At 40.6% G+C, this 11,866-nt stretch overlaps 2 protein-coding genes across 3 annotated transcripts in view; one reads left to right on the forward strand and one right to left on the reverse strand.

The window, feature by feature from the left end:
• lars1b (leucyl-tRNA synthetase 1b) overlaps positions 1-2,954 on the reverse strand; it is a 61,910-nt gene extending 58,956 nt beyond the window's left edge. The window contains exons 1-2 of the mRNA XM_048543193.1: positions 2,872-2,954; positions 1,832-1,953 (exon numbers count right to left, since the gene is read on the reverse strand). Coding sequence (XP_048399150.1) covers positions 1,832-1,953; positions 2,872-2,877 — 128 coding nt within the window. The 5' untranslated portion in view covers positions 2,878-2,954. The remainder of the gene's footprint in view (positions 1-1,831; positions 1,954-2,871) is intronic.
• A 133-nt stretch (positions 2,955-3,087) lies between these two features.
• nudcd2 (NudC domain containing 2) lies at positions 3,088-10,977 on the forward strand. 2 transcript variants are annotated; one of them, XM_048543408.2, is made up of 5 exons: positions 3,088-3,173; positions 5,849-6,039; positions 7,157-7,205; positions 7,763-7,914; positions 9,822-10,977. In XM_048543408.2, exons 2-5 carry the CDS (start codon positions 5,851-5,853, stop codon positions 9,903-9,905), a joined length of 474 nt encoding a protein of 157 aa, XP_048399365.1. In that variant the 5' UTR covers positions 3,088-3,173; positions 5,849-5,850; the 3' UTR covers positions 9,906-10,977. The 2 variants fall into 2 exon arrangements, with proteins under 2 accessions (XP_048399365.1, XP_048399364.1); XM_048543407.2 differs by lacking the exon at positions 3,088-3,173 and adding an exon at positions 3,349-3,528.
• The last annotated feature ends 889 nt before the right edge of the window (positions 10,978-11,866 follow it).

Raw genomic sequence — 11,866 nt, forward strand, 5'->3', positions numbered from 1 at the left:
CAAAAGGGTTTGTTACTGTGCCGCATGATTATGACTGTCCTCAACATCAATGCAGCACTTAATTGTGTCTGGCATCAAGGGACCCTAGCAAAATTGAAGTCAGTGGGAATCAGCTGAAAGCTGTTTGGAATCAAGCTTAACACAAAAGACAGATAATTGCGATCCTTGAAGACCAGTCAATGCAGTCCAAGGACACCATTGCAGGAGTTCCTCGGTGTAGTGTCCTAGATCCAAATCACCTTCAGTTGCTTCATCACGCAATCACAAGTCCGCATGTGGGGATATTTGCTGATGATTGCAGAGTGTTTGAAACTCTTCCCCACTCCTCAGATACAGCACCAAGAGCCAGAAAACATTTAGCCTGAACTGATCGACTAATAAATAAATAGTCAATCACAGTGCTGTGGGTCTGGAGTCACATGTAGTCCAGAACAGGTAAAGATAGCAGTTTCCTTCCCGAAAGGGCATTAGTGAACTAGACAGGTTTTTCTCACAATCGACAATGGATTCATGGTTGGCATTAGACTTTTAATTCCAGACTTGTTTTTATTATTGAATTCAAATTTCACTATCTGCCTTGGTGGGATTTGCACCTGCATCCCCATAACATTCCCTGGGTCTCTGGATTAACAGTCCAGCAATAAGTACCACTTGTGCAGGATAAGTGTAGTTCCAACAATAGTCAAGCTTGACACCATGCAGGCCAAAGCAGCCTGCTTGATTGGCACCACATTCAAAACATCCACTCAATTCACCACCAATGCTCAGTAGCACCAGTGTGTACCATTTCCAAGAAACTGCTGAAATTCAAAGCTCCTTCAACAGCACCTTCCAAACCTGCAACCACTTCCATCTAGAAGACCAAAGGCAGCAGGTAAATTGGAACATCACCACCTGCAGCTTCCCTTCCAAGCCACTCACCACTCTGACTTGGAGATATAACCGCCCTTCCTTCAATATTACTTGGTCAAAACCCTGGAATTCTCTCCTTAATGCCATCATGAGCCTACCTGCCATACAGAAAACAGTGGTTCAAGAAGACAGCTCACCATTGGCAACTAGGGATGAGCAATAAATGCTGGCCAGCTAGCATGCCCATGTCCCACAAGTGAATTTTAAAAACAAACAAGAATGTGATAGAATATTCTCTAATTCCTTGTTGACTGTAGCTTGAACATTTAAGCTTGAAACCATCCAGAACAAAGCAGTTTGCTTGATTGGCACCCGATTCACTGCAGACACTGGCTGAGGAGGTTGGCTCTCTCAAAAAGTGATGTACCCGGTTCACCTGGAAAGCAGAGAACCAAGAACTAAAAGATAACTAAAATGTTTGCCACTGTTGGCGGTCCAAGAAACCACCTGACCAATCATGATCTCAGGCTAAAAATGTCTATATAAAGCACTCGTGAAGGACTCTGAACTGTATATTCTTCTATTCTCTTTTGTTCTGGATACTATCCCCTTTTAACTTTGTACATTCATTTCTAAGAGTGACTGCATGAGGGTCATATGATTATTATTTTCCTCAAACTTACTTAGCAGATAATAAATTTGTTCACTTTCATTCAATAAAACCTTGTGATGAGATCCTCACTGCTTACACTAAAAACAATTAACCACATTTAACTGGAGAAAGTTATCAGTTTAAGTTCTTTACAGCATGAGCTGTTGCAACCAACTGAGAAGTTTGATAAAGAAGGGAATAAGTTCATCCATCGCATTTCAATGTTGTACATGCCTTAATCCAGGTGAACTTAATCCAAAAATCAAAAAGACAAGAAACCTTGCAAAATGGCTAGTAAAACAACTTACCTAACCAGTATTATCTTACCTACTCTCTGCACTCCCTGGGTCTACAGCATCAATTTCAAACAACTTGTTTTCGTCCCATTTTTTCTGGATATCCTTTTCAATCCTCTTCAGATAATCAACCTTAGCTGTTCCTTTGCGATCCTATTGTGGGGAAAATTTTAAAAGGCATTAAATGTTATTAGCCTTCCAAATCTGTAACTTGCTAAAGATTTCTCATTCCTTAGATCCATAACTTAACAGCTCTCTGTAAGTCAACAACTGAGTTAGACAGAAACAGGCTGCCTTCAGTGAGCAGACAATTACTTAATCAGAAAGTTTTGGGTTCAAGTACCTCTCTAGAAATTTCAGCACATAATGGTACGACAGTTCCATCAGAAACTCAACAGCACTGCCTGAATAGGGAGGGTCTGCCTTGATTTCTGTGCCCTGATCTCTGGGCCAGAAGCCACATGATAAAGTTTTGACAGAGTGCGACTGCTACTGAGCCCAACAAACCATCCCATTTCCCTGCAGCATGCAACCGTCCTCCTTCCCACGCCCACTATAAACGAGGTCACAACCCTGCCAGCAGATATCCTCATTACATCCCAACACCCACTGCTGCAACTCCGCAGCAGATATTTCCTTAACCCTCACCAACCCGGTCATAACCCTCCCAGCAGGAATCCACATTCCTGGAACAGCTGGTGCCATGTGAGTTGGAGACTTCAAAAACTGCAGATGCTGGAGTCAGAGTCAATACAGCGTGGAGCTGGAGGAACACAGCAGGTCAGGCAGCATCAGAGGAGACGTTTCGGATTTACACCCTTTATCATCAGAACTGATGAACGGTCGGCTTTTCTGCATCTCTGATGCTGCCTGAGCTGCTGCGTTCCTTCAGCTCTACACTGTACTGACTGGACATGTCAGTATCCGCGGGCCTGTCTCACACAGTGAGGACCGCACTTTCTCGCTGACACCCTCATGTCCATGTGTGAACCAGCTTATGCCAGCGTACAGGAACGGTGACCCCTACCGCAACAAAAATATCAGTTAAGGCTCCGGGTGGCTAAAACTAACCGTCATGTTCAAACGTATCACAAGCAGCCGGCTTCCCCAAGCCTGCTCACCCTCAAGTCGGACGCAATAGCGCGAATCTGCTACGCAGAATGCTGGGAGGTGTAGTCTTTCTCCCGCGGCGCAAACACGTCATCGGGCAGTCCGCCTGACAGGAACATGCCTACAAATCCCAGACTACTCAGCGAAACGTCCAACGCCTCTACCCTTCCCTGTGTCTCATCTTCCATTCATTAAGTTCCTAGTCCTCGCCCCCGCCCCCGGGAAAATAAAATCCCCACCACAAACCAACGATCAGCTCGCCGGTAGGGTCCTCAAAGGCACTAATTTAAATGGTTGCTGGATATTTCCACATTGTTAATCCCAGTTTTCAAGTGGAAGGCGTTTGTTCTGATAGAGAGAGAGGGAGAGAGAGAGGGGGAGGGAGGGAGGGTGCGCGTGTCAGGATTTTGTGACAGTGTCGTAAAAGTATCCGTTTCTGTCAGGGGAGGCGAGGCTGGGATGAACCTGAGAGAATCTCACATGTGAATTGAAAGAGTAAAGGAAGGCTTTGTGGCCTGATAGGAACATCTTAAAGTAATTCAAGGATGGCATTTTGACCAGATGTTGAAGTTAATTAGATATTTTCTCTAAAATACTTATCTATTAATATTGTAGAAGGTAAGATATTAAGAAAGACTTGTTTGAGGTGTACAAAGTTATGAGGGACACAGGTGGGCAGAAATCTTGTCCCCCTCAAAGGGATCAAGAAGCAGAGGTATACTATTAAGGGAAGAAACAAGAGGTTAAGAAGAGATTTAAAGACAAAATAATTTTCATTCTGACGGTAGGGTGAGTACCTGGAACTCACTTTCTAAAAGGGTGGTCGAGGCGAGACCCTTCAAGACATTCTGAAATATTTAACTGATCACTTGAAACACTATATGAGGGTATGGTCTAATTGATGGAAAATGGGATTAGAGTAGATTGATGCTTAGTGACTATCGAGGGTATGATGGACCAAAGAGGCTCATTGTGTTCTGTAAAAACTCTGTGACTGTAAATGCTGCTTAGGATTTTTGGCCAGACTTTTCTTCTGGACTTGTCTGTTGGAGCCAGCGCGATGGCTCAGTGGTTAGCACCACTGCTTCACAGCCCCAGGGACCCAGTTTGATTCCAGCCTTTGGTGACTCTCTGCGTAGAGTTCTTCTGTGTCTGTATCAGTTTCCCTTGGGTGCTTCAGTTTCCTCCCGCAGTCGAAAGGTGTGCAAGCTGAGTGGATTGGCTGTGGATAGTGAAGAGTTATGGAGATAGGATGGGGGCTTGAGTCTGGGTTGGATACTCCTTGGTGCAGACTGGAAGGTCGAATGGCCTCTATTCTATGCTTGCTTCCATGATGTATATGGGTCAGAGAATAATTTTCATGCTCTTCTTCCACCTAAGCCCTGCACTCCTAATTGGATCTTTTCACTTTGTCTATTCTCTCAGAATACTACATGTTTTGTACTGAGTGGGATGGCGAGTATAAATGCTGTGATAGACATGGGCCAGAAATTTTAGGTCCAAAGTTCAGGGTTAAAAATGAGCACTGGGAGCTGGTGTCCTGATTCTGCTGCTCCTGCTGCTAATTATCCTGTTGAAGAAGGCACCAGGCAACCTGCAAATTTGGGAATAACACCACTTAACCTTCTTGAGCTCACTGCCAGCCAGCCTTGAGATTTTGGCAGGTAAACATGGGCTACAAAGTGGAATAGGGCTAGCCCAAGTGCATGGAGACTGAGCATCACAGGGATAAAGTCATGGTCGTACTATCAGCTGAGGTGGGCCTGTAAAAAGGAGCAAAGTTAAGAGATATACTCAGCCATTGGTAGCTGGGTACCATTTGTTGTGTAGATATCATGGAGAAGGGTGACTCTACTGTTGGGAAGACATAGAGAAAAGTTTCTGACATTATTTTGGATGCAGTTGAGCATACCTAAGACACCAGCTGGCATTAGGAGCAAGGCCACTGATTCTTCATTCACCTTCATCTAGCTGAGGCCCTCACAGGTGAAAAATGTTGTGTATTCAACATTGAATTTTTCTAAATACAGGGTATTGTCCATTTCATGCATGTGGCTACCAAAGCACCAAGTGACTGGCCAGTAAGATTCATCAACTAAACCAACTAATTAGCTTTCAGTCCCCCAAAGTGTAACTGGTTTGTGACAACAACAACAACAGCTGCATTTTCTGCTTCTCTATTTGATATCTGTCTTTCTGCCTGTCTCTTTCTTGTTTCCTGCATTTACCCAATGGCTACCCTGGTATTTTCTCTGTCTGTCCCACTTTTTACCTCAATCTCCTATCCATGAATTGGACTGCAACCTGTCTCAGCCAAGTAGTACACTATCTCCACAAAAATCACAAGCTGTGACTACTTCTCACTTCCACTCTTCCCATCCATTTCCTGGGGTAGGATGGGGAACTGAACTGGTCTCAAAATCGTTTTCCCGATTTTGGAGGGAAAATCCTCCCAAGATATGGGATTGGTTGGATAGGCAAGAGGATTTTTACCCATCCATCATTATTTCCTGTATGTGTCATGGTTGAATCTTATTTCTTGTAGCAAATAAATAGTTGAGGAATGGTTGTAGAGTGTAACAAAATAGTAATATGCAATATGATCTTCATTTCACTACTAAAACTGGTAAAAGTCAGAAATCACATTGCACCAGGTTATAGTCCAGCAGGCGCCGTGCGATTTCTGACTTTGTCCACCCCAGCCCAACACCGGCACCTCCTCATTAAAACTGAGAAAGGATTATTCCATATGTAAATGTGTTTAATGTTGAATAATAATAATACATTTAATAAATATAAGGAAATCGCCATTCTAAAATTATGTAGCTGGGATTAGTTGGTTGCTGCTTAATTTTCTGGTTACCTTGCTCTAACATTTTTCATAGTTCAATATCAATGTGTCCTTGTTTGTAAAATGCTAATCTTTTCATTTTTCAAGCCATGTCAGTTCATTTTGATGAAAGAAGTGGGACTGTTCGCTGCAAGACCCCATGGGGTGAATGGTATCAGACCATGGAAGAAGTTTTCATTGATGTCCATGTTCCAGTTGGAACATCTGCAAAAGAAATCAAATGTAGTCTGGGGAGTAAAGATATAGCATTGTCTGTTAAGGGACAAGTGATATTGAAGGTAAAGATCCCTTTCCTGTCACCTTTTCTCCACTTCAAATGAGTCTCACTAAATTTTTAAAAATCTATCATTGATAATGCATTTCCTTAAATGAATATAGTTGTATACTTGGTTTAAAGAACTTTATCTCCAATGTTCTGATAATAGATCTGTCATCACAGCTTTCATTCCTAAACATGAGATAATGTTGCCTGAGACACTGAATTGACAACCAGATATTTGGACAGGACTATTGAAACATCAAGTGAAGATTTTATAGCTTTTCTGAGGAAATTCTGAGATGCATGCTATGTATTTTCAGATGTTCAGTTCTTATTTCACAATATTGTATTTAAACAAAGCTTAGCAGTTGGCTGTTGATCAATATTCATGTGTTTGTCTCTCTGGCAAGACTTGCAACAATTGGAGTCCACATGCCAGTCAATCAACACTCTTCTCTCATACAATATAAAGATTGGTTTCCCCCTTTAATTGGTATTGTCCTGATGAGTACAAGATGAAAAGCTCAACAAAATGCCTTTTAAAGGCAACATTCAGAACTATATTTTTCTCACTTCAATTTATGTTAGGAAGGAATAATTATTCAAGAAAATTATTGTTGGAACTCGAGCATCGATCTGAGCTCTGATCTGTTTTCGACTTTTGGTAATTCTGCAAGCTAACAATTGAATATGGCATGCCCAGAGAAATCCAGAAATACTTTAAAGAAGCTTGTTTGTTTGAATAAAAATACAAGATACTGCGTTTGCAGGCAAACATTTTAGAGAGCAATTCTAATAGCAGGTGAAGGAAGAAGAAAGAATGAGCATTTATAGAATATTTCATGTTCTATGTCCCAAAATGTTTCATAGACTGCTTTTTGTTTTTAAAAAGAGTGTATCCCTGAAACTTGACACCAGTGACAATGATGGAATCTCCCAATGTTATTCTGAAGTGCTGGATTGTTTTCAAGCCCTAATCTGGGTTTTGAACGTTCAGATTTTTGTGTCAAGCAAGATTGGTGGCATGAACTAACATAACATTCACGTAAAGTTAAAGACAAAGAATGTAGTGAGTTGAATTTTTATTTTTGTGCAGCAATCCAGATTGTTACTGGCAAATCTTACTTAATTTTCAGGGGAAGCTCTTTGATTCTACTGTTTCTGATGAAGGAACATGGACTCTAGGTAGGCAACAATCTTAAATTAAAATGCTTCCTTCATAGCGGAGGTGATGGCCTAGTGGTATTATTGCTGGACTGTTAATCCAGAGACCCAGATAATGTTCTGGGGACTCGGGTTTGAATCCCACCATGGTGGATGGTGGAATTTGAATTCGATAAAATATCTGGAATTAAGACTCTAATGTTGGCCATGAATCCATTGTTGATGGTTGGAAAAACCCATCCTTCACTAATGTCCTTCAGGGAAGGAAATCTGCTGCCCTAACGTGGTCTGGCCTACATGTGACTCCAGACTCGCATCAATGTGGTTGATTCTTAACTGCCGTCTGGGCAATTAGGGATGGGCAATAAATGCTGCCTAGCAGTGATGCCCTCATCACATGAATGAATAAAGAAAACAAAACTATATACCTTATTTTTCTTTTTTTTTTAATGTTTCATTGTAAGAATGTGTACCATTCCTTTACTCTATTTTCTGACATAAGAAATTGGAGAATTAAAAAGTGTACACTTTCAACTCTTATTTTGTTCCATCTCTAAGAAGATTTTGCTTTCTGGCAGAGGATAAGAAACAGATCAGTATAGTTCTAAGGAAAAGTAACCGAGAAGCTGGGAACTGCTGGTCTTCATTGCTGGAAGGGCAGTATCGTGCTGACCCCCTGCTGCAAGATGAAATGCAGAAGAAACTTACACTAGAGAGGTTCCAAAGGGAGGTAAGTAATAGTACCATATGAAATAAAGTATACTACTTGGTTAATAACAGTGGATTGCAACTAGATCTGTTCTGTTGTGCAAATATCTGAAAGAAATATGATAAGCAGAAGATGCAAAGCAAATATGTTAGCAAGCCAGTAGAGAAATTACACAATCTTCTGTTGACCAGAAGCTAATCTTCCCTCAAAGTATTTATGAGTATCTGCAGCTTAATAATCAGACAAATTTTTATAATTTATTACACTAATCACACCCATTATTACTGGCAATGTCCTTGAAATCTGTGCAGAATGGCTTAACTTATGCAGTTTTTCTAGGAATTTACTGCAGAGTGGAAATAGCCCTTTTTGTGAGTGTAAAGCACACAGTTTGACTTGTCAACATTGTAACTTGAATCTTCTGGGATGGCTGCAATGCTCTTGGTGGTCAATAGGCTACTGACAGTGATAACACTCAAAATAAAGAATGACCACTTGAGTGAAATACCAGAAACTGTCAATTGTATTTCCCTTTTATCCTCTTCTGAGTATCACCTCATTCTAAGGCTAAAAAAATTTTTTTTGACAGGATAAAAAAAATTGCTGATTTTGAGTTTAGAAGAATGAGAGGTGACTTTATTGAAACATGCAAGATTCTTAGAGAACTTGACCAGATAGATATGGAAAGGCTTTTTTTTCCCTTCTGAGAGAGTCGAGGACCAGAGTCCAAAATCTCAGAAGAAAGGTTTGCCCATTTAAAGCAGAGGTGAGTAGCAGTTTTTTCAGTGGTTAGTGAATCTGTGGCATTCTCTCCTGCAGAGAGCTGTCAAAGCTGGGTCATTAAGCATACTCAGAGCTGAGATAGATTTTTAACCAATAGGGAATCAAGGGATGTGAGGAAAAGCAGTAAAACAGAGCTGACGATGATCATGTCTGTGGTCCCATTGAATGTCAGGACAGATTCAATGGACTGAAAGGCCTACTTCTGCTGTTGCATCAAAGACATTGAAATAAATCACTTGATAGCCCTGTCCAGCCAGGCAGAGTCTGCAGAAGGTGAAAGAGGGGAGAAGTTATAGTTGCCTTAACGTTACAGGAAAAAATATGAAGACCACGAGCGAGATAAGAGACAGGGATATCCAACTGAAATTTGGCAGTAGAATGTGGGCCTGTCACATTGTTGTGACTGAGGGTGTATTATTTCTGAAAAGTGAAATGGTTACACTTGGATGCACAAACTAAGATACCTTGCAGATGATGTGTGAGATTGGAATCTTTGGTACTGCATATGGCAAGTGAGATTCAAAGTAATGCTATTGCAGCAATTAAAGAGTTCACAGGCTGAAAAATTGCTTTACTTTTCAAAAATTGATGTTCCCTAATTGATACTTATCCTACCAAAGCTTTGAGGTGGCGCAGTAGCTGTGGTTAGCACTGATGCCTACAGCGCCAAGGACCTAGGTTTGATTCCAGCCTGGGTGGACTGTCTCTGTGGAGTTTGCACATTCCGTATCTGTGTGGCTTTCCTCTGGATGCTTCTGTTTCCTCCCACAGTCCAAAGATGTGCAGGTTAGGTGTATTGGCCATGCTAAATTGCTCACAGTATCCAGGGGCGTGTGAGCTAGGTGGATTAACTATTGGAAATGCAGAGTTACAAGGATAGGGTAAGGAAGTGGCCTGAGTGGATGCCCTTCAGAGGATTGGTGTGCTCTGGATAGGCAGAATAGCCTGCTTCCACACTATGGATTCTATGATTCTATGAAATATTTTAATCATGCTAGAATTTCTTCGGCATGATAAGCCGTGTGACTAAGTAGCATGATTCAAGATATCACGCCGAAAACCATGTGGATTGTTCTCATTTGAATAATCATTAGACATTTAGAAACTTCATCACGCTAATGAACTTCCGCTTTCCTCTTGCACAGCATCCTGGCTTTGACTTTAGTGGAGCTGACATTTCTGGAAACTATGGTGGTGGCGGTCCAGATTTCTCAAATTTGGGAAAGTGAAGACAATTCAAAGACGCAATTGCCTAATACTAGACTTTGAGAATAAAAGTGCAGAATACAAGCTGTTGAAAATGCCTCCGAAGGACTCAGTGATCCAAAACTTGCTGGGAAAATAAAGATGACTTGGCAGAGCACACTGTTATTAGTTGTAACCAACCCAGGAATTTGCATTTTTGAGGAAAAAAATACACCATGAGTTGTGAATCATTGCAAATTGCTGTACGATTTGAAATGCACCCCCACTGACCTTGCATAACAGATCTTGCTGTTACTGACCCTGTGATTTTCAAGGAGTTGCTGAATTTACATCATTAATATAATGAAACAAGTTGGTTAAAGTTAGGACAGCTATTGAATATTGTAAGCACACTTTAAATGGAGTGACTAATTGTCTTGACATGCCACTCAACTTTGGAAATTCAGAAAGAGAACAGTTAAAACTGGAGTTTGTGGAGGCTTATCAAGTGAATGTCTCATGCATTTCTTTTGTGGTCTCACTCTCAATTTAATCTTTAGTCCTGATACTGTTTCCTGCCTTTAATTTGACTCAATTTCATCCTATTCTGTATCAATCTTTTTTTTCCTCTTCATTAGAACAGTGAGATCAACTGAATAGTTCTAACGAAAATGCCCACTTTTTAAATTAAAGATACCCACAAAAAATCCTCCTTATAAAAAGGAAATGTAAATTAATTCTGAATATTATCTGCAGTCTGGAGAAAGCAATCTTTGTAGAATGCAACACTTAAGAGAGGCCTCAAATGTACTGCTGGACACTGCTTCTTCCCTGGCCTCAGATGAGAGACAGAGAGTGTGACCACTTCACACTGTTCATACCTTTTTCGTTCACAATAAACTGTTAGTCCTGCAATTTACCACATTGCTGCTGTTGCATTGTGCTTGATTGTAGTCATTTCTAGCACTAAAATAATTGGAACCTAGGGCTGAGAAGGAAGTTATAACTTGGATTTTTGACACAAAATGCTTGCCACCAGCAAATTCTGGGTCACAGATATGCACGTTTTAAGATGCATATATCTGCTTTAAAAATAAAATTCTGTATAACCTTCTGCATATGTTGAAGGCAGTTCCTTCCTTATGGTATTTACAATTTTGAAGCACACACTGGAATTGAAAGTGAGACTCTTGTTAAACCTGTAGTGATAATTTGATTGTTTCATTTGGCTTCAGTGCCTTAGATTTTTATTTCAGATCAAATAGCAAAGTTTGAGTCATTGGAGAGTTTTATGAAAGTAAGATATATCTTTGGTAAGTATGTTAAAATTGGAATTGGTTGTGCTTATTCCATTAATATTTGAGTGCAGGTGATGAAAAATACAAGAGTTAAACTCGTCATCAAGGGTTCCAAATTTGAGTCCAACCCAGACTAATAAACTTGAAAACCTTTTCTGTCCATTGGCTTCAAGTGGTCTATGTCAAACAAGTCTGGAAATCTACAAGTTAATTTGCAAACAATGTAAGTCCATAGTATCAGAGATAATGGGAATGGCAGATGCTGGAGAATCTGAGAAAACAAAGTGTGGAGCTGGATGAACACAGCAGGCCAAGCAACATCTTAGGAAGCACAAAAGCTGACGTTTCAGGCCTGAAGGGTCTCGGCCTGAAACGTCAGGTTTTGTGCTCCTGAGATGCTGCGTTCATCCAGCTCCACACTTTGTCATCTCTCAGACCATAGTAATAATTTTTTTTTTAAAAATCATTTGTGGATGTGAGTCATTCATAAGGCCAACCTTTCATTGTTCATACTGAATTACCTTTGATGATCTTATGGAGATCAAAGAAGTGCTGGTTTTTGAAAATATTTAAAATTACATTGGTGTTTGAAGGTTCAGATTGAGACGCTGTGGGGTTAGGTAGTATTCAACTTGAATTATTGGGCACTCCTTCTAAAAAGCAGTTAAAACGAAGCTGAAGGAAGACATCTATAAAATTCCTGCTGT

This window comes from Stegostoma tigrinum, chromosome 13, assembly GCF_030684315.1.
Source record: "Stegostoma tigrinum isolate sSteTig4 chromosome 13, sSteTig4.hap1, whole genome shotgun sequence".
NCBI classification, from domain to species: Eukaryota; Metazoa; Chordata; class Chondrichthyes; order Orectolobiformes; family Stegostomatidae; genus Stegostoma; species Stegostoma tigrinum.